The sequence below is a fragment of the Equus caballus genome, chromosome 6, assembly GCF_041296265.1.
Source record: "Equus caballus isolate H_3958 breed thoroughbred chromosome 6, TB-T2T, whole genome shotgun sequence".
In the NCBI taxonomy this organism is placed as follows: Eukaryota; Metazoa; Chordata; class Mammalia; order Perissodactyla; family Equidae; genus Equus; species Equus caballus.
In genome coordinates this window covers 25,684,467-25,712,211 of record NC_091689.1, presented here as the reverse complement: position 1 = coordinate 25,712,211, position 27,745 = coordinate 25,684,467, and the positions used below count along the sequence as shown (strand labels likewise).

At 46.7% G+C, this 27,745-nt stretch overlaps 1 protein-coding gene across 1 annotated transcript in view; it reads left to right on the top strand.

Annotated features, from left to right (window-relative positions):
* Positions 1-27,745, top strand: part of NDUFA10 (NADH:ubiquinone oxidoreductase subunit A10) — a 63,268-nt gene that overhangs the window by 5,224 nt on the left and 30,299 nt on the right. Inside the window, exons 2-8 of the mRNA XM_001500579.5 lie at positions 1,138-1,306; positions 2,068-2,283; positions 4,958-5,044; positions 8,443-8,564; positions 10,534-10,613; positions 16,720-16,774; positions 18,220-18,305. Coding sequence (XP_001500629.1) covers positions 1,138-1,306; positions 2,068-2,283; positions 4,958-5,044; positions 8,443-8,564; positions 10,534-10,613; positions 16,720-16,774; positions 18,220-18,305 — 815 coding nt within the window. The remainder of the gene's footprint in view (positions 1-1,137; positions 1,307-2,067; positions 2,284-4,957; positions 5,045-8,442; positions 8,565-10,533; positions 10,614-16,719; positions 16,775-18,219; positions 18,306-27,745) is intronic.

Here is a 27,745-nt window from a genome sequence, read left to right as displayed (position 1 = left end):
AATCTTTGTAGAAATCCATGTCTGTTCCCTTAGGATGGATTCCCGGTGGCTCCAGGCCCAGTGTCTAGGTTTACATTAATAGCAGTTTATGAGGACTTTGTCCTGTCCAACACTGCACATCGTCATTTAAAAAGAATAAAATATTTGTTTGATACATAAGAAAGTGTTTTCTCCTTGTTAGTAATCTTTGTTTGCTTTTTGTAGCAAGGTTGAGCATTTTTCTGCTTGGTTGTTGGCTGTCTTTAATACAATTAAAAGAAGCTGTGCAGTCCTAGCCTCTTTTTACTGTTGATCTGTACAACCTCTGTGTACGCTAAGGCTATATTCCATCACGTGTGTTGAACTTTTCTCAGTTGTTTGCCTTTTGATTGTGTTTTTCTTTGTTTTCGGGAAAGATCATTTTGGCTTTAGTGCGGAGATGCTGGAGACAGGAGGTGAGGCTGGCGTTTGCCTTGTAGCTGAGAGATGTGGGGATGCCTACAGAATCAGTGCGGTGTGGGGTGGGAGCTGATGCCGTGCTCCAGGGAGATTTAAGAGCTAGGATCCACAGGGTTTTGTGAGTGACTGTGGAGTTGGAGGAAGGAGGAGGGTGTCGGAGGTGGCTCTCGTGTCTGCTCTGTTTTGCTTGGTGGATAGTGGGTAAGAGCAGATTTAGGGGCTAGGGTATGGGTGTGGAACTTCACTTTTAGATCTGTTTGCTCTCAGGTGTTTTCAGGACGTCTGCTGGAGCTGTTTAAAGGCAGCAAGGTAGCCAGGTCTGGAGCTCAGGACAGGAGCCTGGGCTAGAGAAATGTTCTTTATTCCCTACCTCCCTGTCTCCCCCAGCCCCCTCCCCGCTCCCTTTCTTTCATCCATCCATCTCCATCTGTCCAATTTTTATTGAACACGGTAAGAATATTCTGTTCCAGGGCCTGAGGATTTACCAGTGAACAAAACAGACATTCTACCTGCCCTTATGAGCTTATTTTGGGGTGGGGCATGGGGGCTGGTAATTAAACAAATAAATTGCTAATGAAGACGTAGATGTTGGCATTTTTATCACCAAGGATCTTCTTAGCGTTTTTCCCTAATAGTTGCTCATGCCTGCAGTAGCCAGAATACTCATGTTGTGCTGTTGTGTGATGTTGTGTTTTTCAGGGCGGCATTCATACAAGTGTACAGTGCAAGCTGCAGTATGGCCCTTTGGCATACATACTTGGGGACCGAACAACCAAAAAACTGACAGAACGCAGCAAAGTGATAACTGTAGATGGCAATATATGTTCTGGAAAAGGCAAGCTTGCGAAAGAAATAGCAGAGAAACTAGGTATGAACTTACCTCATGCAGAATGACCACTCTCTCAGATGTGTGGTTGCTTATCTGAGTTTGATCCACTTTAACATTGACTTGGTAGAACTGGGCCCAAGGTAGGTATTTTACATATTTGAAATATTTATGGAAAAAGCTGTTTTCAGTCTTTCAGATTTGGAAAATTTTAAAAGTCTGTGCTGGTTGTCAACTGGAATTGGAATTTCATGATGATGTGGGCAGAGCCCTCTCACGTGAGCTGTCTGACTTGAAATTTGTAGCGGCCCTCTGAAACGAGGTTGTTATTGCCGTCATTTACAGACGGTAGACTTGGTAGGCAGCTGGTGTTCCCAGCTTGTTAGTGCAAAGCCGGGATGGGAACCCCGGTGCTGGCTGGTGGTGTGGATTTTGTTCTGTGTGCCTCTCTGCGGTATTTGAGCAGAAGTTGCCCGCTTGCACACGGGGGTTCCCGTAGTTAGGAGAGGCTCTCTTTTTCAGGGGGAACTCGCATGAGGGTACGGTACGACATGCTGCAGCGCAGCCCTTCAGCGCACATGCTTGTCGTACACATTTTAGACATGTTGTCTCTAGTGTCCTATGTGCTCCCTTTTACATGTGATACGACATAAGCCTGAGGGTAACTTTCTCCAGGTCTTAACCGGCCAGCCTCAGCACTCGGGCTTTGTTCAGATGGGGCTCTGTTTTTGTTAGTGCACGCTGCTCGCTGGTGGGAAGGGAGGCATCCACGTCGCGTTTCATCCGGGTGTGTCTCTTCTCAGGCTTAAAGCACTTTCCTGAAGCAGGAATACATTATGCAGACAGCACTACAGGGGATGGAAAACCCCTGGACGTGGAGCTCAGTGGCAACTGCAGTCTGGAGAAGTTCTATGATGACCCGAAAAGCAATGATGGCAACAGTTACCGCCTGCAGTCCTGGTTGTACGCCAGTCGCCTCCTGCAGTACGCGGACGCCTTGGAGCACTTGCTGAGCACAGGTCAGTGTCCAGGATCATGTGCTGCGCTTGAGCCCTCTTCTGGAATTCAGCCATGTGAGACTGCCACCAAGTAGAGCTTTTCTTTGAGAGTATTTGATGAGGCAAATGCTCTCTTTCTAATAAGATCATAAATTCCCCGAGATCCATGTTGTTATTGCTTCAGAATAACATCCACTAAATATTAGTTCATTGTTGTGTATTGGAGTGAGGTTTATGGATTGTATGGAATTTTTGTGCCACTATTCTAGACATGTAGATGAAATATGTCAAAAAATGGAGGAAAGAGAGAACCCATAAATGACTGGGAGGAAGTGGAATCGCACTCATAAAGATGGAGCTGTGTGTCGTACAGAGAGGAGGATGCAACAAAAGAGAGTTGTCTCTGAGGGCACAGAGATAGGCTGGAATTCACCATCAACCCACAGGGTAGAAGTTAAACCTTGAGAAATGCAGAAGTGGGGAAAGCAGAACACACAGGGTCCCATGGGCCTGTATGGTAAGGGGGGATGTGTCCATGGAAGGCATCCGAAGCAGGCAAGAAATGGACAAGGGCTGCATATTGGGCGGAGTCTGGAGTCTGGGGGATAGGCAACAAGGGTCAGGACAAGAAGTTAGGAAACGGAGGGAGGGAGCACAGGTGGGGCAGGGGCATGGGCTTACATGGAGTGCAGCGGTCAGAATCCTGGCAGGGCTCCTCCATCATCTTGGGAACCCGCAGCCCGGGTTAAATTCGGGCCTCACCCCAGAACATCATGACAGTCAGCCAGCAGATACCACCAGTGCATGGCCAAAGCCACCAAACTATAACAGTTTTGAATTCATGGGTAGAAGCAAATGGCATGTGGGATGTGTGTGTGTAAGGGAGATTGAGGAGTTTGTATGAGCCGTGTCACACAGTGGTGGTTGCCATGCCTGCCTGAATGTCACTTACCTGGTGACCTCAGCTGCCACCTGGAGGGTCTGGTTCATGGGGTCTGAGTGTGAGAACAGGAATGTGTTTTTCAGGGGCTGGCCCATTTGGCAGAGTGGTTAAAGTTCCATGTGCTCTCCTTCGGCGGCCCAGGTTTGCAGGTTCAGATCCTGGGTGCAGACCTGCTCCACTCCTCAGCCATGCTGTAGACGCGTCCCGTGTACAAAGTAGAGGAAGATTGGCACAGATGTTAGCTCAGGGCTAATCTTCCTCAAGGAAAAAAAAATTTAAAAAACAAAGAAAGAATGGGTTTTTCACAAGGACCCCAGGTAACTGATGGAGTGTCACAAAGCTGCCTCTTGTTCCAGGAGGGTCCCACATGTGTAAGATGTTCCACAAGACACAGGATAATGCTCTGTCTAAACGGCCACTGAGGTCTGGTTATCGTCTTGCTTTTCCAGCATTCTATGAGTGATGCTTTTCCGTATGTGAACGTAAATCCTGATTGTGGTTAGCGTTGCTCCTAAGAAAACACGATCTACCTCCTAAAGTTCTGTACCAGGACCCAGATCACAGGAACCGGTTAGTGGCTTGGAGCTAATACTGACCCTCAGCTGACTCCACATTCTTTTTGGAGCATACTTCAGCCCTATCCTAGGACTCCCTGTTTCTTAAAATTAACATTTAAATGAAAACTTACTTGTTTCCTTGTATTACATTAGTTTATTCATTAAATATTTAGTGAGTTGCTGCTGTGTGCCAGGTACCTTCCAGGAACTAGAGAGTCTGCGGGAGGTGAAGCCTGGCCTCCTCCTGGAGCTTACTTACACTTGAGTAGGGGAGAGAAGGAGTACCCTGCCACTTCAGGTCGTGAGTGCTAAGAGCTGAGAGGAAGGGGCTGGGGGCTGCTCTTGCACATGGGAAGGTTAGGGAGGGCTCTGCCCAGGCACAGAAGGGCTGAGTGCAGGCAGACAGGCAGGGGGCCCCTGGGCCAGCGCTCTGAGTGGCAGGGGCGTTCTCCGTGTGCTGTCGTAACAGGCAGGAGGTCACTGTGACTCGACTGCAGTGAGCGAGCCTGGGAGGACTGGGATGAGGCCAGAGAAGTGGCCCGGGCCAAATGGTCAGTCTCAGTCAGACCTCAAGGGCCGTCACGGGGCCTTTTACCTGGGTGGACAGAGGTTTGAGCAGAGGAGTAACATGAGCTGGCCTAAGTTTTGAAAATGCCCCTCTGCTGAGGGTGAGAGAAGCCCTGGGGGCAGGGCGGAGGCAGGGAGTGATTTGGCAGCCGTGGCCTTGTCAGAGGTGAGGAGGCCTTGCACTGAGAAGGAAGTGACGTGTTCTGGAGTGATGGGATTCAAGGCGTGGTTGGGAGAAGGCTGTGCTTTGTTGATGCATGGCTGTGGGGTGATAGAGGGAAGTCCAGGGTGACTCTGGGGTCTTGTGAGCAGTTGGGTGGGAGCAGGATTGGGTGGGTATGGTGGAGTGAGAAACCCATGGTTTTAAAAACTAAAATGCTTTTTCTGTTAACTGGGTGCTCTTGTTATAGCTAACAGAAAGAAACAGGATGTTATGTTGCCAAAACCAAAACAGTATCACAGTTTCCGAAAACCGTTTCCCACTTACGAGTCATGTATGTTCTTTTGAATAAATTCGGTATGGAAATGGCATTGTGAATAGCTGCTTTTCCCTTTCTAAAATGAAATGACTAGTTTCTAGTGCTTTAATTATTATCTGTCTGACTTTTGTTTCCCTGTTTTTACACAGGACAAGGTGTCGTATTGGAACGCTCCATCTACAGCGACTTTGTCTTCTTGGAGGCGATGTATAACCAGGGGTTCATCCGAAAGCAGTGTGAGTCCGCGTGGCAGATGCGCCCTCCGGGCTGTGTGGGCAGCTTTGTAGAGGGGCCGCAGACGCACCTTGCCTTAGTGTGCGTTCTGTGAACGTCTGTTCAATGAGTGAATCAATACCATTACTTATTGTTTCCACAGGAAAAAGAACGGTTCCTTCCCCCTCTTTTCCTCCTACAGTCACCCCTCCCAGTGGAAGCAGCGTCACATCCTGGGTCCTTGAACACACAGCCCTCCCCAGGAAACCCCCCAGCTCTCTGTTCAACCTCACGAGATATCTAAGCTGCTTTTCTTTGATCCGTAGATTTAATCTTACTGAACTCTTCCATTTCTAGGGTGTATTTTTATGTAATTAGGATGTCTTACTTCCCTTGTGCCCGCAGCTGCGTGAGGCCAGCATTCTTGTCATCTTTTCCTTCTCTCTAATGCAGTGCTGTTCTAATGCTTTTAGGGACTTAGCATTGTGTTGGGATATTGTTGAAAGTGACAAGTGGCAAAGGGATGGGAATAAAGATCTCCTGGTTAAAGGTAGCATGACCCTGAGGAGCGGTGGAAACACGGCAAGGTGGGCAGGGCGTCTGTGACTAGAAGGTGCCGGGGCGGGCCGTGGAAGGCTGTGCTCAGTCTGCCTGTGGGCATCCTCACCTCTCTGCTTGGCTGACTGGAGCCAGTGGGTGGCTCAGATCTGGAGGGCAGAGTAGGAGTTGTTGGTTAATGAGAGGGGAGACCGAAGCAACCCGAGTGATGATTTGGGGGTGAGGCTCTGTGCCCTTGGTCTGCTTACACGGTCTGCTGTTTGGAGTAGTCCAGGTGTGTGCTTGGAGCAAGAGCAGCCAGAGCCCTTGCTTCTGCCCAAGGCACCGAGCCTCGCTAGACGTTCTGAGCAGCAGTTGAGGTCAGTCAACCAGCGTTTCTGTGGTGCCAGCTGTGTGCCAGGCTCTGTCTTAGGTGCCATGGATATGAAGATATATAAGACAAGGAAGGCTGCCACAGTCCTGGGGTGGAGGGTAGGGTGTTAAAGCAACAGACATGGTTAATTGCAATAAAGTGCACTTGACAGCTCCTCCTGGGTGACATTCCTCCAGGGGGCTGTGGAAGCACCCAAGAGAACATTTAAGCAGCTGGGAGAAGATGGGGTATTGTCAGGAACAGAGTCCTTGAAGAGTGAGCCCTGGGCAAGCCATCAGCACTGCAGCAGGGCGAGCAAGGTGAAGCGAGGCTGGAGGAGCCTGCGTTGGCACAAGCTGCTGGTGCTTGCTTGGAGGGAGGGCTAGGTGCTGGCGCAGGGTGAGGCAAGTGGGGCACAAGGAAGGGGTTTGCACCTTGGCTAGGACCCTTGGATTTTTCCTGAAAGTACTGAGGAGCCACTGAAGGCTTTTAGGCATGGGAAGGATGTGGTTAGATTTAAGTTCATTTGTCTGAAGGATGCGTTTGGTGGGGGGAGATCAAAGCAAGGGAGACCGTTGGGAGGAAGTCGGATGCATGTACCGTAGGTTGAAGGCCCGCACTGGGCAGGGAGAGTGGCCTGCTGGGGAGGGTGGGTCTCGCATACGAGCAAGTGCAGTTGGTAAGCCTGGGTGGTCAGTGTTCTGGGAGGAAAGTGGGTAGAGTCAAGTGGACTTGGCTGGGCTTCTCACCAGTGAGAAGGCTGTGAAGGGGCAGTGGACTGAGAAGGTTTCATGTGTGGCATGTTGAGTTCGAGATTCCCGTGAGATAGCCAGCTGAGATGTCTAGCAGGCAGTCACGTGTCTGAGCCTGACGTCCTGAGGACTGGTGTGGACTGGAGACAAATTTTGGGTGAATCAGCCTGACGGTGGACACACTTGTCCCAGGAAAGCCCATGGAGCGAGGTGAGGACTGAGACCAGAATCCTTGGAGGATTCCAGGTTTCTGGGGAGTGGAGCCCACTGCAGATTTGAAGCTGAATGGTCAGAGGTACGCTAGGGGCCAGCGAGGGTGGTGAGGACATTCATCACATGGAGTGTATAGGATCTAGTGGGACAGGAACTGAGAAGGGACCTTTAGGGGTCTGGTGGCTTTAGCAAGAGTCATTTCATTCCCGCAGTGTTGGGGGAGAGCAGATTACTTAAGGGTAGATGGCAAAGAGCAAGGTGAAAACTCGCCTAAGGAATGGGAATGCTGACAGGAGTATGGAGAGAAATGGAGAGTGGGAGGAGGAGGCGGGAGGACGGGCGTTTCCCTGGTGGTGGAGACACTGGCTGGGTTCTAGGCTGCGCAGAGAGGAGGCGAAAAAGGCCGAGTGGATTCTGTTTGGACAGACGAACAGTATCCACAGGCGAGCCTCTGCCTTTGCTTTGATTCCGCCTCCTTTGCAGTCCTTGTAGCCTCCGGCTCAGACCCCTGCTGACCCTGGAGCAAGGGCCCATCCTGCATTGCCTCTAAAGCAGGAGTTACCGGGAGCGGCCACTTGGACGTTTTCTTCAGAGCACAGTAGTGGTCTTTCTGTGGATTTTAGTGTGATCGCCCAAGTTTGTTGCTTCTGGAAGTTTCTGCCATGAGGAAATCTGCTGCAGAGAGGATGGTTTCTTCACACTGCTCCTGTGGTGGGTTCATCCCAGTGACCTGGAGCAGGTCCTGCCCGTGGGTTTCTGGTAGCGTGGCGTATGCTCCAGGACTTCAGGTGCCGGCGGTTTTCAGAGCAGCAGGAATGTTCATCATGATTTTTATGTGACTGCTGTCTGTATAATATATTCTATATGATGCCAGCTTCGGTAGAATTCTCCCTGAGCCTCAGCCGTGTACTAAATCCGCTTCAGTAGGCACTTCTGTGTAGCTGATTAAATTTGCTGAAAAACGTTGAACCCAGATAAATGTAGCTTGACATCTTTCAGTTGAGTTATTTGAAAAATACAGTATATAAAAATGATTTTACTCCTTGGAGAAGATCAGACTCTTATCTAGTATTACTGTGAAGAAATACACATGCAACAGGCATGTGTGATACATTGCAGTTCAGAGTACTCTAAAATGGATTCTTGGGTGCCCTCTCCCTTGCATAAGAAGTATAGGTGGACCCTTCAATGTGGCCACGTCATATTTAAAATCTCGCCTTTAGAATGCTCTTGAAGCCGTGGTTTAAATTCTGGCATTTCACTTTAAGTCACATAATTTCTCTGGGCCTAATGCTTTTGGTCTATAGAAATGGGGGCGAGAAGCACAGTCTTGAAGGGTTGCTGTGTGTGAATGCCCCGGCACCTGCCGTGCAGTCGCACTTGGTGTGTGTATAGCCGTGGTCATGGCCCTGACTGTTACATGGTCTGCAGATGGCTGCGTGGCTCTGAGAACTGCGTGTAGCCTTGCCCTTCTGTCTGAGAGGACTGTGTTTTAGAAGCTGTGTGTGGACTGTCAGATGACATGTGCCTCTCCCGTGTGTGCCAGGTGTGGACCACTACAATGAGGTGAAGAAGGTCACCATCTGCGAGTACCTGCCTCCTCACGTGGTGATCTATGTCGATGTGCCCGTCCCCGAGATCCAGAGTCGGATCCAGAAGAGAGGAAACGTAATTCAGCTTTTCCGTTGAAGACCTGTCTTTTTATGTGCCCTCGTTATTTTAACGTAGATCAGCTCTTGAAAGTGATGTTTACAGTAGGATACCGTAGATCACTGGCAGTGCTCATGGGGGTGCGGGCACACCCAGGGCTCTCCTGAGAGAGCAGGCACGTGTGCGAGGGATGGAGGGGCCCCGAACAGTCACTGCTCTCCACCAGTGCTCTCCAGCTCCTGCGCCATCCCCCTCTCGTCCCCTGTCCCGTGTCACCTAACCCATTCTTGTGAGGATGGGTAAGTTTCCCGGCAGAACCTCCCCCTGCCATGTGCCTTTCTCTTCTCTAGTCGGGTTTTCACGCCCTGTTATTTATCTACAAGTTGGAAGCGATTTCTAATATCCTTTCAGTTCCCTACTCCATCTGTTTAGCTCAACTTGTGCCTCTTTCCCTTTTTTCCCTGCTTACTGATTCTAGAACAGTAGTGCATTGGTCTACACATGTGTCCGTTTACTCTGTGGCGTTGGGTGGCCTGGAACCTCTGCGTTTTGCAGTTCCCACTGGCTCTGCAGCTTGATGCAGGACGCTGAGATTAACAAAGGCCGTCTTTGCCTTTATGACTAGCTCTTGTTTGGAAATGTCACTCCCACAGAGTATTTTTTTCCTGGGGAAAAATGTGGGTTCTTATTGACATTGTGATGAAATGTTGAGTTGCCTATGTATCTGTCTGTCCATTTTCCATCCTGGGAGCTGGAGTTCTGGTAGGTGCTCAGTGAACGCCTGGCGAGTGGGGGCTCCTGGAAGGGCACGGAACAGCTCCGTGTCCTTTGCTGCTGCTGGGAGACCCCGGAAGCTCGCCGTCCTCCTCCCTCTTCCAGTAGTAAACACATACGTGATGTCTGTCTCTGCCTATTTATTGCCAGTCTGCACCTGTTATTACTTGAGTTTTCTCTTAAGGATGATGTGTAATTTAGACTTTCAAGAACATTCCATCAAGGCAAAAGGAGGGAGCTGCAAGTAAAAAATACTTAATTCTTACTCAATGGAATAATTTTGAATACCTTTCAGTATTACAGTGACATTTATTGAGAAAAATGGAGACATATATTCAGAATTCTCTAGATAACTCTTGTTATCTGGGATGATAACATTTCAAAGCAATTTTGAATTCCAAATTAGGACTGTCAACTTTTTAGTTTTTCTAAGTAAAGTCTTGATGAATACTATCACCAACTAAAATTAACACTGTGTTTGGGAAAAGGAGACATTTTATCAAAGAAACATTGTATCATAATAAGTGTATGTTCTTATATTCTAGTAGGGGAGACCTATAGTAAACAAAGGAATAAATAAGAAATATATTGAAGGGAGGCAAATGCCACGCAGATAATCGAACCGGGTGAAAGATAATGTAACTCAGCCTTTAGCATTCGTAAACTATAAGAGGTGTTAAATATTGAAACTTTGCCACTCATAATTGGAGTTTTAAATTTCTGAAATTGGCTAAGCAAACTTCAGATGCTGAGGGAAGTAGGAGACGGAGAGGTGGTAGGGGCATGGTGGGGGGTAGAGAAGGGTTTGGAAGGTTGGGGAGAGAGTTGACAGAGAGGAGGGTGGGGAGGATGGATGGGGAGAGGTGGGCCAGTTCCCCCCACGTTGTCTGTAATGTTTCGTTGTGTGCACTCAAGCATGTAGCGGGACAGGAGAGCCAGGCCCTGTAACTGTAGAAGGGGATTCTTTCTGACCCTAAGTACGCGTCCTAGAGCCTGTGAAAAAGGTCATGCTGCGGGTTCACGTGGCCAGACTTAGGTGCTCCCTATAGGAGAACGAGAATAATCCTAAGTGGCACCGAGGCCCCTTTCCATCGCCCTGGTGTGTGTGGTTCTAAGAAAAGAGTGTTTCTTGATGTTTCCACATTTTACATGTGCACGGGTAAAAGGAAAAGAAATCTAAAGGCTTCACACTTACTTTCCTGCTTTTGTCTAGCCACACGAAATGAAGATCACCTCCGCCTATCTTCAGGACATCGAGAATGCCTATAAGAAAACCTTCCTTCCTGAAATGAGGTGAGTCAAGTGCGTGGTTTCTTTATACGACTAGAGCGCCTTCACGCCTAGTTATTTATGACCGTGGGTGTTGTCCCCGATGTTTTAATCTGTTGCTGATAAGCACGAATGAGAGCAGACATTTCAGTTTGATTTGGTGGGTCTTTGGTTTGCTTATTTTGTCAATGCTTGTTTTCTTTGTTATACTTTTAACATTTTTTGATGTTAGAAGTAAACTGAAACTCTATTTCATTCACAGGTTTTAGCATTAGAGAACTCAGGTATTTTTGCTTTAGGTGACAGATTGCTCAGTGAATCCATACAGAAAATTCATAAGGGAAAAACAGTCTCTAGAGATACTTTTAAATGATATATTAAGCGGTGTTTGGATAAAGGAAAACACCACCAGACCTTTTCTCTTCCTTTCTCCCTCTTTCTTTCTTTATCGAAAGTGCAAATGTATTTGCATCCACGCTGTCCGCCCTGTCTGGCTTGTTGTTCTGTGATGCTGGGGTATCCCTGTGTCAAGGAAGTCATCTGCTTCTATCCCTCACGTCCAGTGAGGGCTAGGTTTTGTGAATAATGCTTTTATGGAAGGTTTCTAGTAGTATTTCTTAAACTTTTTTTAAACTTTGGCCTCTTTTGATGCCTAAAAATCTTATTCCCTTTTTAACATTTCAAAGTAACTATAAAATTGTGAATAAAAACAAAGTAAGGCATAGTAATTACGGAAGAAAAGTTTGATTTTTAAATTGGAACAAGTGTTTGTGCTTATGTTGCATCTGCTTGTTTGTGGTAAGCTTTTCTCTTGTAGGCAGCATAAAACACGGTGCTGTGTGTTCCTTTTCTCCTGTCCTGCTGCTCTGTTTTGGGGACCAGAAGTGCAGAAAAAAAAGCAGTGTTGTAAACTGCCAGGGGAATGTATCGAGCTGTGTGCATCAACTATCAGAGATAGTTGATCCTAGGATTTCAGTCCCAAAAATCCCTCTTGGAGATCTTCTGGCTACAAAAATATCCCTGAGAAAGGGCTTCCTGGCAAGTTCTCAAATAGGATTTTTCACTGTAACATCAGGGAAATAATGCCTGGATCTGCTTGCAGACCGGCTGAGGTTTCCTTTCACCTTGCAGTTGTTCTCAGGAGCTTATCTTCGTGGACTTCCTGCTCATGAAATATGTTCAGCAACAATTAGAAGAATCCATTGCTTAAACTGGCTGTGCGTACTTGAACTGTATTGGAAGTTGGCTCCTGAAGCCCCAAATGGTCCAGAGGTCAAATGTGCCCCCAGGGTTCAGGGAGGTGTCGCTTCCTGCGGTGCTGACAGGCATCTTCTTCCTCTTGATGAACTGGCGAAGCATCCTCTCCCTGGTGACTGGAGCCCCTTGGGGAGCGGAAGGCTGTTCAGATCCTCACGCGTCAGGGCGACAATCTGATGTCCAGCTCTGTTTTTTACATAACTGCCTTGATAGTCGGGTGCAGGCTGCACAGAGTAGGGAAGCTATTGCTTAGTGGTGACCAACGCAGTGGTTCCTAAGAATAGGTTTTTACCAGGTCCTGTTCATGGACCCAGCGTTGCTGGACGCTGCCCTGCACACTCAGTCCCCGGCCCCAGTTCAGTCTGCTGAGCTTCGTGTGTGTCACCATAGCATCAAAAATGCTGGCAGCCTTTGAGGAAGTTTCCTGGGTTTGAACACAGCAGTTCTGTCTCCACAGTGTCATTACCCACACATCATTCCTCAGAAATCACACAGATCAGGGTGTTTCCTATGTCACCGCGGAAACCTCAACTTGGCGTTCGGAGTCCTTGTTAGGAGGCTGCCATGAGAATGGGAGGTGTCAGGTCCTTGTGGTTTCCATGGGCCCTTCCTGGCCTGGGCTAATTCCTGCTGTTACGTGCTGCTCACTCTCACAGGAGGCAGAGGACACACTTGGAGGAAAAAGCTGCCTTGATGTCTTCCTAGGTTGGTTTGAATTTGGATGTTTTTCAAGTGTAAAGGGCTGATGTTGTCATTGCTCAGGAGTTTGAGGCTTTCTCCACATTGTTGAGGGGGACCTCTGTTTTTGCAGTGTAAGCCTTACGGAATTTCCAGTTTGGTTTCTTTGTTTCTTCGTCCCCAGCTTCAGCTGCCCAGGGAGGAAAGTGCATATCAGAGCCCTGAGCAGAATGTCTGTTGTGACTGTAGAGCTGACGCTGTTAGCAGGACGTGGAGTCACGCTTCGTGTCTGTTGTGTCTGTAGAGCCGGCACTGTTAATGGGGTGCAGTTATGCTTCAGCCCTGTAAGCAGCAGCATCATCCTCTTGTTTCCATCTTTGTTCTCCCGCTAGTGTCTGCTGCCACTTCTCGCCACCTCTGGCCCAAGCTCCATGCTTTCACTTTGGTCACCCTTTCTTGTCCACTGCACTGGGCAAGCCAAGATGACATAAAAGAGAGGGTTTTTTTGTTGGTGTTTGTATGTTTGTAGCACATGATAGTAACTACAAAATAGGTTTATTTTAACTTCTCTTCCTGAAAAGAAGGAGCCCTCACCCACTTGCCGGTTGCCTTACAAGCTGTACCGTGCGCTCCAGCAGACCACTGCACAGGTGGCCCCTACTGGGAACTGGTTACTCTCTCCTCTGTCAGGGACTTCTGCTGGAGCTGTGCCTTCAGTGGCCTGTATCATGAGAACTATATGTAGGCATACGTGTGAATATGTGTGTGTGCTTAATTTGATTTTCCCAAATGACTATCATATTATGGTATAGGTTTTCTTTCTCTGCAGCCCCTGCCCCTCCTGCCCCATAGATTTGTTAAGCCTTGTGCATTTGTTCTCACCGCATGATCTTGCTGTGATTTCAACTCTCGTCTTTTGAACAGGTAAAGTCTGTTCGTTGTTAAAGTGAATTCTGTCCAGCAGCTCAAGCTGTATGGATTGATGAGAGCCACTTAAAGTACAGGTCATTTGTCACATTTAGAAGAAAAACATGTGAATTCTGTGCAATATGCATTATTTTAAGCATTGAATTATCGAGTGCAAACATGCTGCAGCTTGGTGATGTCCTTGCGTCTTGAGGTTTTGTCTTGGCAATTCACTGTGAAATTTGACTAAAACTACCAAACTTTACATAAAATTTCAAGAAACCTATCACAAATAGATTATAATCTAAAGTCTGTAAGTCTTTGTGTTTAGAATTCGGAAAGTGTTTTCTCACAGGAACAATTTTAGGTTTCCTGGACTTGTCTATTTTAACTGTCATTTAGTTAAATACTGTACATTTACAAAGAACAACCTTAGAAGATAAAATTGTTAGAGTTTTAGTAATTAAACAATAAAATCAAAATTGAATAAGCAGAATAGTTTTTAGCTTGAGTGTCAGTGTTTGAAGCAAAGCGCATTTACTCACAGGGTTGCTGGCTGCCGGGGGAGAAGTCCTGAGTTCCTCGTCTGCGTCCGTGCTGATTCCTCACTGTTAGCTCTTCTCACTAGCATGTGGTGACACGTGGCAATGCTTCACTGTCCTTGTGTATGTTGAAGACTGCGTGAAGAATGTTGCAGCCTTTTCCAAAATAGTTGTTTTGTGACACTTTAAGAGGCACAGTGAACTAACTACCATAGGAGTGTGTATTTTCTCACTTCTTCAACATTTCTGACCAAAATCCTAGGGATATGTATTATTTATCCTCATTACCTTGACTATGAGTGTATCATAAATAAGAGTGAGCCATAGCTCAGTTTAATAAACATTAGTCCACTCGTTTGTGAACAAGTATTTATTCAGCTCCATAAATGTGACGGTCATTGTCAGTCTTTGCTGGAGGCACAGTAGTTCTTCAGACAGGCTAGGGTGGACCTGTCTGGGAAGACACTTAAGCTGAGATTTCAGAGATGGGAAGGAAGCACTATGTGACCAACCGGATCCTGAGCTTACTTTGTAAATATCCATTCTGAATCTTGTTCTTGGACAGCTAAGGGACTGGAGGAGCCCCCTGGAGGGGACTCTGTAACTTCAGGAAGCAGCAGGCATGGGGCTCCCTGTGGCCTTGAGAGCTCTGTGGGGACAGGCTGCTCTTGCAATAGGATTTGAGTTGGCTCCTCGGGCCTTCGAGGGTGTCTCCACATCGCTGAGACCCAGCTAGCCGCTGTCTTTATTTTAGCCTCCCTTCAGAAGTTGTGGGACGGAGAGGTGGGTGTGACCCAGCACAGGTCACAGGATGAGTTTGCCCTCTGTTATTCTTCGGTTTGTTGTTACTGAGGCATTTAGTGCGATGCTCTGCCCATCATCAGCACCCAGAAAATAGATGTCTGTTGAATCAAGTCACATGGAAGATGGAAATGTTAGGCCGTAACATTGGTTCTGTAGGTTGTTTTCAGTAGATGGTCTGAGGTCTCGAATTCCTCAAGGGCAGGAGCCCTGTCTTGTCACCTTGTTCACCCCACACAGTACCTGCTGCCTGGCGGGGGCTTGGTGAGTGTCTGCTCAGTTCTGTGTGTTGAAAGGCCCTGTCCTGTATTTTCCTGACCTCTCATGCTCACTCTGTGACAGGTACATCCAGGATGACCCTTCACATTGTTGTGAGAGAAAGAATAAAGTTATCTCAGTGATCATCCAGGAGGGTTTACAGCCTTTCTCTCCTACACACTTTAGGTTAATTTTGACTTACGCGACTTGCAGAGGGACATTACTTCCCTTTGTCACCGTGTACCTTTCTTCTCATAGTAACACTGTGTTGCTCCAGGCAGTTGAGAAGGATACGCGGTAAGTCCTGTACTTAGGGTGGCGTCGAACTTCCCAACCTCAGTGGCAAATGCAGTGAGTTTATTCTCCTAACTTTAGGGACTCGTCACGCGTTGTGTTTGTGGTTTCTGACATTTCCATTCATGGTTATAGGGATCCAAGGAAGGCGGTGGTCTAGCTGCAGTTAGAAGCTGTTACCTAGTTCGATAACTTTCTTTGAATTGTATAATATAGGCTAACTACAGTGCCTAAAAACATTTTTCTTACACTGTGGAATTAATATGAGCCAATAGTAATGATAGTTAACACAGGTACCTTACCTATGCTAACTCGGTTAATTCAACCAGCGGCCCCAACTGAAGGCGGTTAGCAGAGTTGGTGATGTTCGAAACCGTTAGAGTGGGTCGTATGTGGATTGCTGAGTATGGCTTGTACATTCTTGGGGTGTTTACTCTACATTTAATTCCCATCCGTAGGAGGATGTTCTGTTTTAAAGATACTTAAATAAGAAAACGTCCCTCATTTTTGCCATGCGAAGATCATGGGAAGCCATAGTCCATCCGTGGCATCTGCTGTCCCCTTGCCGGAACCTGGGCTCGAACAGTTCTGCAGTGACATGCTGTCCAGTGGGCCTCTTGGTCTAGGTAGCCTTGCTGGCCTCTGGCTGGGGTTGTGACCTCAAATCTCCCCCTGGTTTGTCTGGAGGTGGTGGCAGACGCAGCCTCCTTCTTTTACCAGGTACAGACTTATCAGCCTGCTGGTCTTAAGGCATCTCCTGGCTGGGCAGCCTGGTCTCTAAATGACAGTAAACATGGCGAGGAAATGGGCAAAAGTGCTGGAAATGGCAATCTCCTGCTGCCTTCTTGCTGGGACCCAGTGTGTCCAGACTCGGGACTCAGGACGAAGGGAACTGAGTTGTTGCTCTTCTTTTGCATAGTTTGGTGGAAGCAGGTTATTTGGAGGCTTTCTTTAGCAGCAGGTAATCTGTGTGAGTCTCCTACCCCCAGCATTTGGCGGCTCTCTGTGCCTACATCTCCGTGCGGCCTTGGCTGCTCTGTACTCTCCTATAATGAGTGCTGCAGCTGAAGCTGGTCTGTGAGGCAGCAGAAGTGAGCCGTGTGCCCTGTCCCTGGTGGATGCTGGTCTCGCGCCCGTGGGGTGGGGGCAGTGGAGTAGAGAGAAGGGAAGCCAGGAAAGGGACCTGCTGTGTCCATCCAGCCGTGAGCCCATTTCTGCTCCTAACTCGTCCTGAGCAGTCCAGCCGTGTGGGCCGGAACAGGCCCAGCACAGTTCCCAGTTCAGAGAGGGTGATTCACGTTTTAATATCTGTGGGAGACTTTAACGTTATACATTCATTTGTACACTAATGCAAGCTTGGGAAATTTGCATTGAACTTCATCTTTTTCTTACAGTGAAAAATGTGAGGTTTTACAGTATAGTGCGAGGGAAGCTCAAGATGCAGAAAAGGTAAGAAAATGTCTGAAAAGTTTATAATTATTAAATTTGATTCACGTATAGGGTTCTCGCAAATCTGATAATCAGTTTGGCTCCCACTGGTCTTAGAAATGTTTGTGTTTTATAATCTAACAGTTCCAGGCCAGCCCATTGCACCCCCTGGTCTGGAGGTTTTGATTTTTTCTACATAATTCAGTTTCTATCGTCTTAGAATTATAGAATGGTAAACATTCAAAGAACCTTGGGTTATCTGCTCCAACATTTTTATTAAACAGAGGGTAAAATTGAAAGTTGGATTAAAAACGGGAAAGATTTAGTAATATAAGGACATCAGCTTTCCCCATATTAGTAGGTGTGTTTTGTGAAATTCAAGTCAATCTCAGTGCAATTAATGAGTAATAGCCAAAAAATTTTGAGAAAGAATAATGCAGGAACATCTGCTCTCCCAAATACAAAAACATTGCAAAATTATGGTAATGAAAGCACTGCAGTATTAATACAACAGTTAATAAATAGCTTAATGGAGCAGAAATAGGTGCATGTGTGTGCTCATGCGTGTATGTGTGTGTGTGTGACTTTGGTAATGTCAGTACTCTAAAGGATAATAAAAAATGAAGCAGAGGAAAATGGATTATTATTAACAGTGTTAATGCTGTTGACCATCTAGTTGGTAAAAAAAAAAAAGTCCCATATTTTATATCATATATTAAACATAAATTACTAAAAAACAACACAATAAAAGATATAAGAATTCAAGAAGAACATAAAGGTTGAGCTGTAGGTGGCAATATTACAGAGAAAGCATTGCGAGTCGACAGCTTTAATCAAAGCACACCTCAGCTGCCATGCAGCATGGGGACAGCGGGCAGAAAGTTACCGTGCCAGCTGTTTACAAAGAGAATAGGGGTCTCCTCTGAGACAGAGGGCAGTCGAGTCCCGGCTCTGGGAACAGCGTTAAGAATTCTTCTTAGACTTGGTTCGTTCTCCTCAGACTGATTAAATTGCGATCCCAACCTTCTGTTTCTGTGATGCTGATTTGCTTTTAGATTATTTTTATACCTGTTTAGATGGCACCTTTTTGAGAAGAATAATACATTGTATCTCAAAGACTATGCCATTTGAATTCATAATTGAATGTACTCCCCTGTGACCCAAGTGCTAGGCAAGGCACCCACATTGAGGACCAGCAGCACCCTGTGACCCCCAAGTGCTGGGTGAGGTGTCCACGTTGAGGACCAGCAGCACCCCGTGACCCCTGAGTGCTGGACGAGGCGCCCACGTTGAGGGATCATCATAGTCCACTGCTTCACTGAAGGCCATCCGTCCAACTTTTCTTTTTGACTTTCATGGTGTGATTGTTCCTGCCAGATATTGGTAGCTTTAATGTATTAAGAAGTTATCTCATTTAGATTTCTGAGCTGGGACTCTGCCTTACAATCGGCATTCTCTCTGTCTAGGTGGTAGAGGATGTTGAATACCTCAAGTATGACAAGGGGCCGTGGCTCGACCAAGATGACCGGACTTTTCACCGTCTGCGGATGCTGTGAGTCTGCGACCTTGGGAGCTGCTGGGACGGCAGGGGGCTGATGTTCTGAGTGCGGTACACTGGGTTCCTTGCCTGCTGTGGGAACTTAGAGGATTTTGAAGGAATTATGTTTCAAGTTAGGTGTCGACACTGCTGAGACTTAGGTGTGTTTCCTTTTTCCTTGCAAACAGGCTCTTGCGTTCTCTGTCTGATGGTGAATTCACTGATTACTGTTATTAACGCAACAGCTGTTGTGCTTCTACTACGTGCTAGGCACTGTTCCAGATTAGGGTGTATGGTATCAAATAAAACTCTGGCTCTTACCGAGGATACATTTTATGGAAGAGATAGAGAGTGCTCAAACCAATAGGACTGTGTTGGGCGCTAAAGGCCATGAAGAAAGGTAACCCTGAGCAATGGGACAGTAAGTAGCTGGGGTGTGAGTGACAGAGGGCACTGTTGGGGGATGGGGCGAGGAAGGACTCTCTTCTGAAGAGGCCCGAGTTGACACAAGGACTGGGCCCTGTGGCGTCTCGGGGTGAGCAGGGGCAGGGAAGCCGGCAGGTGGAAAGGCTCTGAGGTGGGAGCACAGTGCGAGGGTGGGCCCAGCAGCCAAGCCGGTGTGGCCCGAGCCAGGGACAGTGGAGGAGGGGAGGCCGCAGTGAAGGAGGGGAGCTCACAGGGCCTTTGGTGCTATGCTAAGGAGTTAGAACTTTTTTCTGAATAAGAAGCCATTTTGGGTTTGAGCAGAGGAGGGGTCTGATGTGACATACATTTTAAAAGATCATTCTGGATAGTGTGAGGGGTCCTTGGTATCTTCTAAATAGAAAATAACAGCCATACCAATCTAAGTAGGAAAAAAATGCTATCTCCATCCTTACCCCTCTCAAAATGGCTCTTGTCAAGGAAATGGACCTCCTTACTCAGTCTCTTGGTGACTGAACCCCGCCCTGTGGCTGCAGATACCATAGTTGCCCACCTTAGGTCACAGCCCAGACCTTTTCCCTCAGTGCCAGACATGTGTCTCTGCTGGCTGGCCAGCGTCTTGCTGTGTGTCAGCACACGGCCTTCTGCAGGTCACCCTCAGATGTGCTCAGGGCTCCTGTTCCGTCCTTGCCCTGCCCTGCCCGTCCCTCTGCCTGCAGCCTGCCCCTGCCGGCTCTTCGGGTGATCTCGTGCTCCCGTCGCTCCTCCTTGGACGGGCCCTCCCTGTGCTCTCTCACCTTCTCCCCTCACCGTGCTTGTGCTCCTGGTGGAGTGTCCTACACCTTCCTGTATGGGGCAGAGCCTTTGGTGACCCTCCCTTGTGGGGTTGCTGCAAATCTCCACTGTCCAGAGTTCTCAAGGACCTCAGTGAATCTGCTAGGCCCCAGACACAGCCCTTTCTGTCCCCATTTCTGTCCCCACTCTGCACAGTCTCCCCAGCTTCCCTTGGTCCTCAGGATCAATCACTCCAGCTCAGGACAGCGACCTCTGCCTCTTTCAGCCGCTGGGGCAACATGAGGGCCCCCAAAGCCCAGGTGTGATGTTGGCTTCTCATTTAACAAAGCTGTGACTGGGTGGTCTGGTGGAGGCCTTTTGCCCCTGGACGCCTTGTCCTCAGCCCCAGCCCCAGACGGTAGCGAGATGGCACTAAATCCTGCTGCCAGTGTAGCTCTCTTACAGACCACAGCAGAGTGCTTTCACCAGTTGGTGCCTTCACAGCCTTCAAGAGGCCATTCCACCATTCTGTCAGGTCAGCTGCGTCCAGGCGATGGGAGAGCAGTCGGCATGGTGAATGTCATGCTCACGCAGCCATTGTTCTACTTCCTTTGCCATGAAATGAGTTCTCAGTCAGGACCCCATCATGTGGATGACCATGTGTGTGAGTGTCCTGGGGCTGCTGTAACGAATGACCATCCCCTGGGGGGCTTAAACAACAGAAGTTTATTCTCTCTCAGTTCCGGAGGCCACAAGTCCAAAGTCAGGGGGCAGCAGGGCCGTGTTCCCTCTGAAGGCTCTGAGGAGAATCCTTCCTTGCCTTGTCCAGGTTCTGGTGGTTGTTGGCAGGCCCTGGCGTCCCTTGGCGTGTGGCCACACCACTCCCATCTCTGCCTCTGTCTTCACATGGCATTCTTCCCTGTGTGTCTGGGTCTGAATTTCTTCCTTCTGGTAAGGATACCAGTCATGGGATTAATCCACTATGATCACATTTTAACTTAGATCTGCAGAGACCCTGTTTCCAGATAAGGACACATTCACAGGTTCCAGGTGGACATGAATTTGGGGAGACACTAGTCAACCAGTACACCGTGTGTGTTTTGGGGGTCCCTAAGCCCACTCCCACACTTGGGAATTCGCTAGAAGGACTCGGGAAACTCAGCATAAGGTTGTACCCATGGCTAAAATTTGTTACAGTGAGTTAGTCGGCATACACAGCAGGATGAGTAAGGAAAAAGGCACGGCGAAGTCTGGCATAATCTGTGGACAACTTCCCGGCCTCCCTCCCTCCCACGAGGGAGACACTAAGCGCGTTGCTTCGTCCAGTGTGAAAAATATGGGAACACATGGCCAGTATTTCTGCCCAGAAAGCCCATTAGACACTCAGTGCCCAGAGTCCTTGCTAGGGCGGGCCTGTGGGCTCCTCTGCCTTAGCACCTACTCAAACCCAGACTCCCAGAAAGCAGGCAGGCGTTCACCACATATCACAGTGTGCCCAGTGTGCAGGGTCCAGTGGCCCAGCCTTAACGGCATAGGCACATTCTGGAAACCGTTCCCAGACACCAGCCAAGGGAGACAGCAGTCTCAGGCCTGCTCTGTTGATGGCAATGGAAAAGGCACTCTTTGGGTACATGAGCTGTGCTTCTGGCAGAAATGTGTCAGACAGAGAAGGCAAATCTCAACCCAGGAAATGTAATTTTCCTATGAGGGTAGATGGCTACCCCTCCATGGTGGAAGGGACCCCATGTAATGACCCCCCATTGTGCCCCCAGGGGCAGGGCTGTGCTGGAGGCTCAGCATTGGCTTCTGCTGTTGGCATGCTGGGCACACACAGTGGCAGGCCCAGATCAGTTTTGGGGAGCACAGGCCTAGGTGTTGAGTCCATGGGTAGCCTCCATCCTGTGTTGGTGCCCACCCACTCTATCACCCCCTTGGGGAAGCACCGGCAGAACCTGGCTGGGCATGCTGGACCTTCCATCATGCAGCACACACTGTCCAAGGTCGCAGTTTTTCTCTGGATAACGAATGCACTTGTTTTTCTAGACTTGGCTAATAGGAGTATATATAGAAACACTGACTCCATCAGTTTTCCATATCCTATGCTTGAAAGTGAATAATTTTTCATTTTGAACCTGTTGACTTAGTTATTAAAACTAAGACTTAAAATTTTATTCATTTTTAACAGTTTTTGTTTTGTGTTTTAAGATGGAAGAAATAGCAGCACGTTTTATACCAATGGGAAAGATTGAGGGGACGGGGGGATTGATGCAGAGACAAAAGGCGAGTTCCTGGAGGAGGGTGTGAGTGGGCGTGAGAGGGGGTGGGCTGGTGCGCCGGTGGACAGTTCCTGCTTCTTAGGGGAAGGCGGGGAATGGGTGGGGTCAGGTAAGTGGGTATGCACCGTGGGCACGTGAAAGTTCTCTGCCAGTTGCTTCCATCTTCATAGTGAAATGGAGACCAGGTCATCAGCGGGAGTGGCAGTGGTGGGGGGGTGTTGGAGGTTTGAGGAGGGAACAAAAGGTGCAGAAAGCTGTCGGGCGAGCGGGAGAGGACTGCAGAGGGCAGCGGGCTGGGGATGGTGCACGGGAGGACCATGGTCATGCATAAATGGGCTGGGGATGGTGCACGGGAGGACGGTGGGCATGCTTGAAAGGTGCAGGAGGCTCCTGCAGCGGCCTTCAGCTGCAGGCGGGCGCGCTGTCAGGAAGAGGCAGTGCTTTGACAAGAGTGAGGCTTTGCCAAGTGATATGAGAGGGCGGCAAAGCTGAGCGTGAGTCTAATGATGACGGGTCTGATCTGGGTAAGCAGTGGGGAGGACACTGAGAAGATGGAGGGTCAAGTGGGTTAGAGGCCAGAGTCATACCCGCTCATGAGAGAGAGGTGGGAAACAACATCCAAAATGAAACCAAATGTCCCGTGATTCTGCCACGGCAGCCAGTGTTCGCGGTTTAACGCAGGCTCTCCCAACCTTTTTAAATGTGTATTTCTTGATGAAAACTGTCTTGCATATATCTTTGTATTCTGTTTTTTAATATCATGAGCATGTCCTTCTTTTATTAAACATTTAAGAATTTGCTTTTTTAGTGGCTACTCATGTATGCTGTTTGAATCCATTGATTAAGTTACAGTTCAGGGTCTGCAGATCGTGGCCTGTGGGCCGAATTCAGCCCTCGGCTCCTAAGAGTGGTTCTTACATTTTTAAAGGATTATAAAAAATAAAAGGGATATGTGACAGAAACCATCTGTAGCCCTCGAAAGCTAAAATATTTACTCTCTGGTTCTTTACAGAAAAAGTTTGTCGACCCCTGAGATGCAGCATAAATCCATTTACCATTTCTTTAATATCACTCATTTGGGTTATTTCAATTTCTTCATATTCATGTTCTGCACACTCGTAATAATGAGCATATTGTACACTGTTTTGTTCCATTTTAGGTTACTCTCTTAAGGTATAAAGTTGGATTTCTTGTTGTAGGAATGCATTTTACAACTATTGATGTATCAGGAAATTGTTCTCCAGACAGCGTGTACCGGTTTGCACACTCGTACCTGTCTTCTGAAAGTCCCTACTGAGACAGGAGAGTTAAAACAAAAAGCAAACAATTGTGATTTTGAGACTAAAGAAAAGTATTTGCTTTGTTTTTGCATTTTATAAACACTGAACTTTAAACAGTTTATATTTTTATTGGCTATTTTTTTGTCCTTTGTGAATTTTCTTTTCGTGTTTATTGATCTTTTTAAAGAACCAGTTTTTTGTTTGTTGGTTTTCTCTGTTTTTCTATTTTCAATTTCATTGACTATCTGTTCTAGTTTTTATTCCTCTTTTTATCTGCTTCCTTTAAGCTTCAATTGCTCTTCTTTCTCTAGTTTCCTAAGGTAGAAGGTTATGTGATTGGTTTTTTAGGTCTTTTTCTTTTCTAATAAATGCATTCAATGCAATAAATTTCCCTCTAGTTTAATTTCATGTGGTCTGAGAACATACTTTGTGTGATTTCTCCTCTTTTCCATTTGTTAAGATGTTTTCTGTGGTCCGGAATGTTTTCTATATTGATTAATGTTCCAGTTGAGCATGAGAAGTGTCTGGATTCTGCCCTTGGTGAATGGAGTGTTCTAAATGTCAGCTAAATCAAGCTGATTGGTGGCGGTGTTCAGGCTATCCGTAGCCTTACTGCTCTTCTGTCTGCGGGATCTACCAGTTGCTGAAGGAGGGGCATTGAAGTCTTCAGCTGCAGTAGCAGATTTGTCTTTCTCCTTTGACTTTTGTTTGTTTTTGCCTTATGTATTTTGACACTCTGTTGTTAGGTACATACATGTTTAAGATTGTTGTCTTCTTGGGAAATTGACCCTTTATCGTTATGTAATGCCCATCTCTATCCCTGATCATTTTTCTTGTTCTGAAGCCTGCTTTGTCTGAAGCTAATCTATCTATCCCAGTGTTTGATTAGTGTAGGCATGATAGTATGTCTTTCTGCATCCCTTTACTTTGAGCCTGAGTCTTTGTATTTGAAGTGGCCTTCTTGTAGACAACATACAGTTGGGTCTTGTTTTTTTTTTATCTACTATGACAGTCTCTTATCTTTTAGTTGGTATATTTGAACAGTTCACATTTAAAATGAGTATTGACATATTTGGACTGATTTTTACCATGTTTCTCACTATTTTCTACTTGTTGCGTTTTTCTTTGTTTTCTTTTCCTGCCTTCTCTGGTTTTAATGGAGCATTCTATGTGATTGCATTTTCTCTTCTCTTAGCATATCAGTTGTACTTTGTAAAATTTTGTTGTTTTTACTGTATTTTCCGTCTACATTTATAGTTCATCTAAGTCTGCTTTCAGATGGCCCTGCTGCTCCGTGGGCAGTGCAGATACCTGAGAGTAGGGTGTCCCGGGTCCTCCTCCTGCCCTGTGGCTTTGCTGACATCCACTCCACTTTATGCTGTAACCACCCAATACGTTGGACTGTTATTCCAGGACAAGTAATTGATTTTCAGTTTTTTCATCTTTTCTTTTGTTGTAAGGACAAGAGTGACAGCTTCCAAGCTGTTTTCTTGTTGGAGCTGAAACTTAAAGTCCCTCTTTATTTTTTAAAACTCTGTAGTTAACTTTATTTTTTGTCTCGATGCTTACGTGTGTATAAGTTTTTGTAAACTTACCTAAATGGTATTATGTACTGCGTCATTCTGAACGTTCTTGAAAAACCTGTATCCTTTCTTTTAACTACTGTGTAGTGTTCTGCCTCTAGGTCAGAAATCTCAAACTGTTAACCTTGATCATAGTTATACATAAGTGTATCTGGAAGGTGTTTCAGAAATGTTTCTTGATTCCACAGCACTCCTGCTGGGTCAGGGCTCCCCTAATTTTACAGGTCAGGAAACCCCGGCACAGAGAGCTCTGGCTCGCCATGGTCACATGACATGGTGTCACGTGATTCCAGGAGGCGTGGCCTTCTGGCTCGAGGGCACCCTCCCTGCTACCATCTTGCCTTCCCTCCTCTCACTTGCTCAGGCTTGAATTCTGGTGGGACCATCACCTCCTCATTCAACCATCATCCTGCTGGAACCCTCCTTTTCTCTACTGACCCCTGTACCTTCCCGAGTCCCACGCTAAGGTCAGTGTGTTCATCTCCAATGATTTCTCTCCCTTATCTTTTTCTCTTATTGCTGCTGCCTTTGGAGTTTGATTCCCTCATTCTTGATCACTATTCCTATGGTCAGTAATTTCTTCCTGCCCATCCCTTGTACATACACCTACCAGGTTGATTTTCATAAAAATGTCACAGTGACCCTATTTTCTTTTTACTCAGAATCCTTCAGTGGTGTATCTTTGTTTAGTCATGAATCCAAATTTCATTTCCTAGAATTAATTCAGAGTCCTAACCATTTGGTTCTGCCTCCTCCATCAGGATGCCCACAACCTCCTGAATCCATTACCTCTCCCACCTGCCCGGTAATTGTCTAAACATCTGAGCATTCTTCGAAGCCTGGTTGTATTTACCTCTTTTTTTACCTTGAAACATTTTCTTAACTTTTCCAGGCGTTGGTTTTATATAGATTTACATGTGATTCTTGTTAGTATTGACTGCTGCTGGGCAGAATATGTGAGATATCATGTAAGAAAAGGTGACTCTCCTAACATCCCCCTGAGACCAGGCAGAGTGGGAGGACTTTTCACCTCCTTCCGTGGGTAACACAGTGTCGTTTTCCAAACGTTTACTGGAACGTGTGTTATCTTGATTCTAGACCATGTCCAAAATTCATGTCTTAAAATTGTTATATTAGTACATACTTAGTTGTGTGGTTATTGGAGCATAAAGATCCTATAATTCCTGCAAAGTTGACCAATTACAGCATTCAATTAATTGTTTCAATTTAGTTTACTGTATGGTCTTGTCCTTTCCGTCTCCCAGCTTTCTTCTCCTGTGTCCCCCAAGGATATGTCATAACCACTAAACAATGGTAATTGTGTTAATTTTCATTTGAGTACCATTTCTTAATTTGGGGAACTCAAGTGAAAATTATGACCAATTTTCTAAGATAATTATTGTAAACATGCCATTTACCAGTCATACTCATTTTGTCCAGAACCTTACCAAATTACTGGTGTAGAGCATTTGTGTACCATCTCAGTTGTGTGTGCCGGTGTATAATTATGTGTGTGTGTCTGCTTATGCTAGGAGACAGTAACTGTATTTTTCAGCCTTGATAGCATTTGGTGTTCGTCTCCATGATCCGTGACTTCCTGGCGCCCGCCCTGGTTTCATTCCTGGATTGGTGACTGATTGCCAGGAGGGCTCTGAGCCCCCTTCCTCCTGCTCTTCCAGGGTCTGGGCCTTCCCACGTGCCCTCGCGTGCTTCCTCGCTGAGACTTCTGTCTTCTCTAACTCCTGCAGAATGTCTTTCTAATGTGAAATTCCAGTGCTATAAAAACTGTAGGGGATGAGTTTGGTATCAGAAGGAGAGCATTTCAGACAGAACTTTGCAATTCAGGAGAAACTAAAAAATATACTTTGGACGTGTTTCAGGAGAAAGTATAGACATTCTGTTAATTGGGAAACAGTTTGAGTCATAAGACATAATTTATGATTTTATTTCTTTCTGTCTTTTCCTGCCTCACTCTTTTGTTTTAAAATGTGTGGCACAGCGCTTCATGTTGTAAACCAAACTCTACTACATTTTATCTTCTTATTTGGGCACTTTGGCTTATGATGTTAGGAGGATGTATTATTCTCAGTCAGTTTTTGAATTCTCCTAAATTACACTAAGTGCTCTGTGAACAGAATGTTTTCTTTCACTGCTTTTTGCTTTCTGAGTCATAAAAGGCTTCCTGTTGTCTTCATTCCGTCCTTATCTTCAATCTAGAATATATTGGGTTTATTAGAGGGTGAGACTTGGGGTTTACTGAAGACCAGATGCTGCGGGCTCTTCTTGACAGTCGTCCTTGAAGCGCATGGCAATACATGGACAGCGCAGTTTACCAGGTCTAAATAACTAGAACAGTTACAGCACATTATTGTTTTGATCTTCCAAGCATTTGAAGCCCTTATAGGGGATTATGTGTAAACTGTAATTCCTCCAGATTAAACATAGATGGCGCTGTTGCTCTGTGATTCTGCACAAGTTCCCAGGCCAGGAGTTCTTTGGATTTTCCAGATTTTTTTTTAGGTTTCAAACTATAGAGAAAACCAAATCATACCCAACCTTGATACCTGTTAACATTTAAAAATATGAACTTCATTTTTAGTTGAAATTGTTTATTGTGAGATCACTTTAAAAAACTATCCTTATATAGTAGTAAGTATAGACTAATCCTATTTGTGTTAAAAATAAAAGGGTGTACTTTACATTATTGACACACGCTTATGAAACATAGATTATATAACCAACTTACTGTTAGAACCAAGAAACACTTCTCATCTGCGTCTGTACGTTACAGCCGTTGGCATATTTGCCAACATGGAAGTCCACATGTAACACTCAGGGAGCAAACCCACTTATCCTGGCCGCGTTTCCTTGGAGTGATTTTGGATTATTAGTTGTACAAGTGATGTGGGTTTTACAGGAAAGACTCAGGGTGTGCCTATACCCGCCGTCTGCTCATGTTCAACTGCCGCGGGTTCTCAGTGCCCCACGGTCCTCTGCAGGAGAGGGGCTGAGGAACGCCTGGGCCTGGGGTTCCAGTCGGGCTGTTCTGACTGGCAGAGTCTGCGCAGAGTGCTGAGGGGAACGGCCCGGGGCGTGCGTGGGCCTGGACTCTCAGAGGG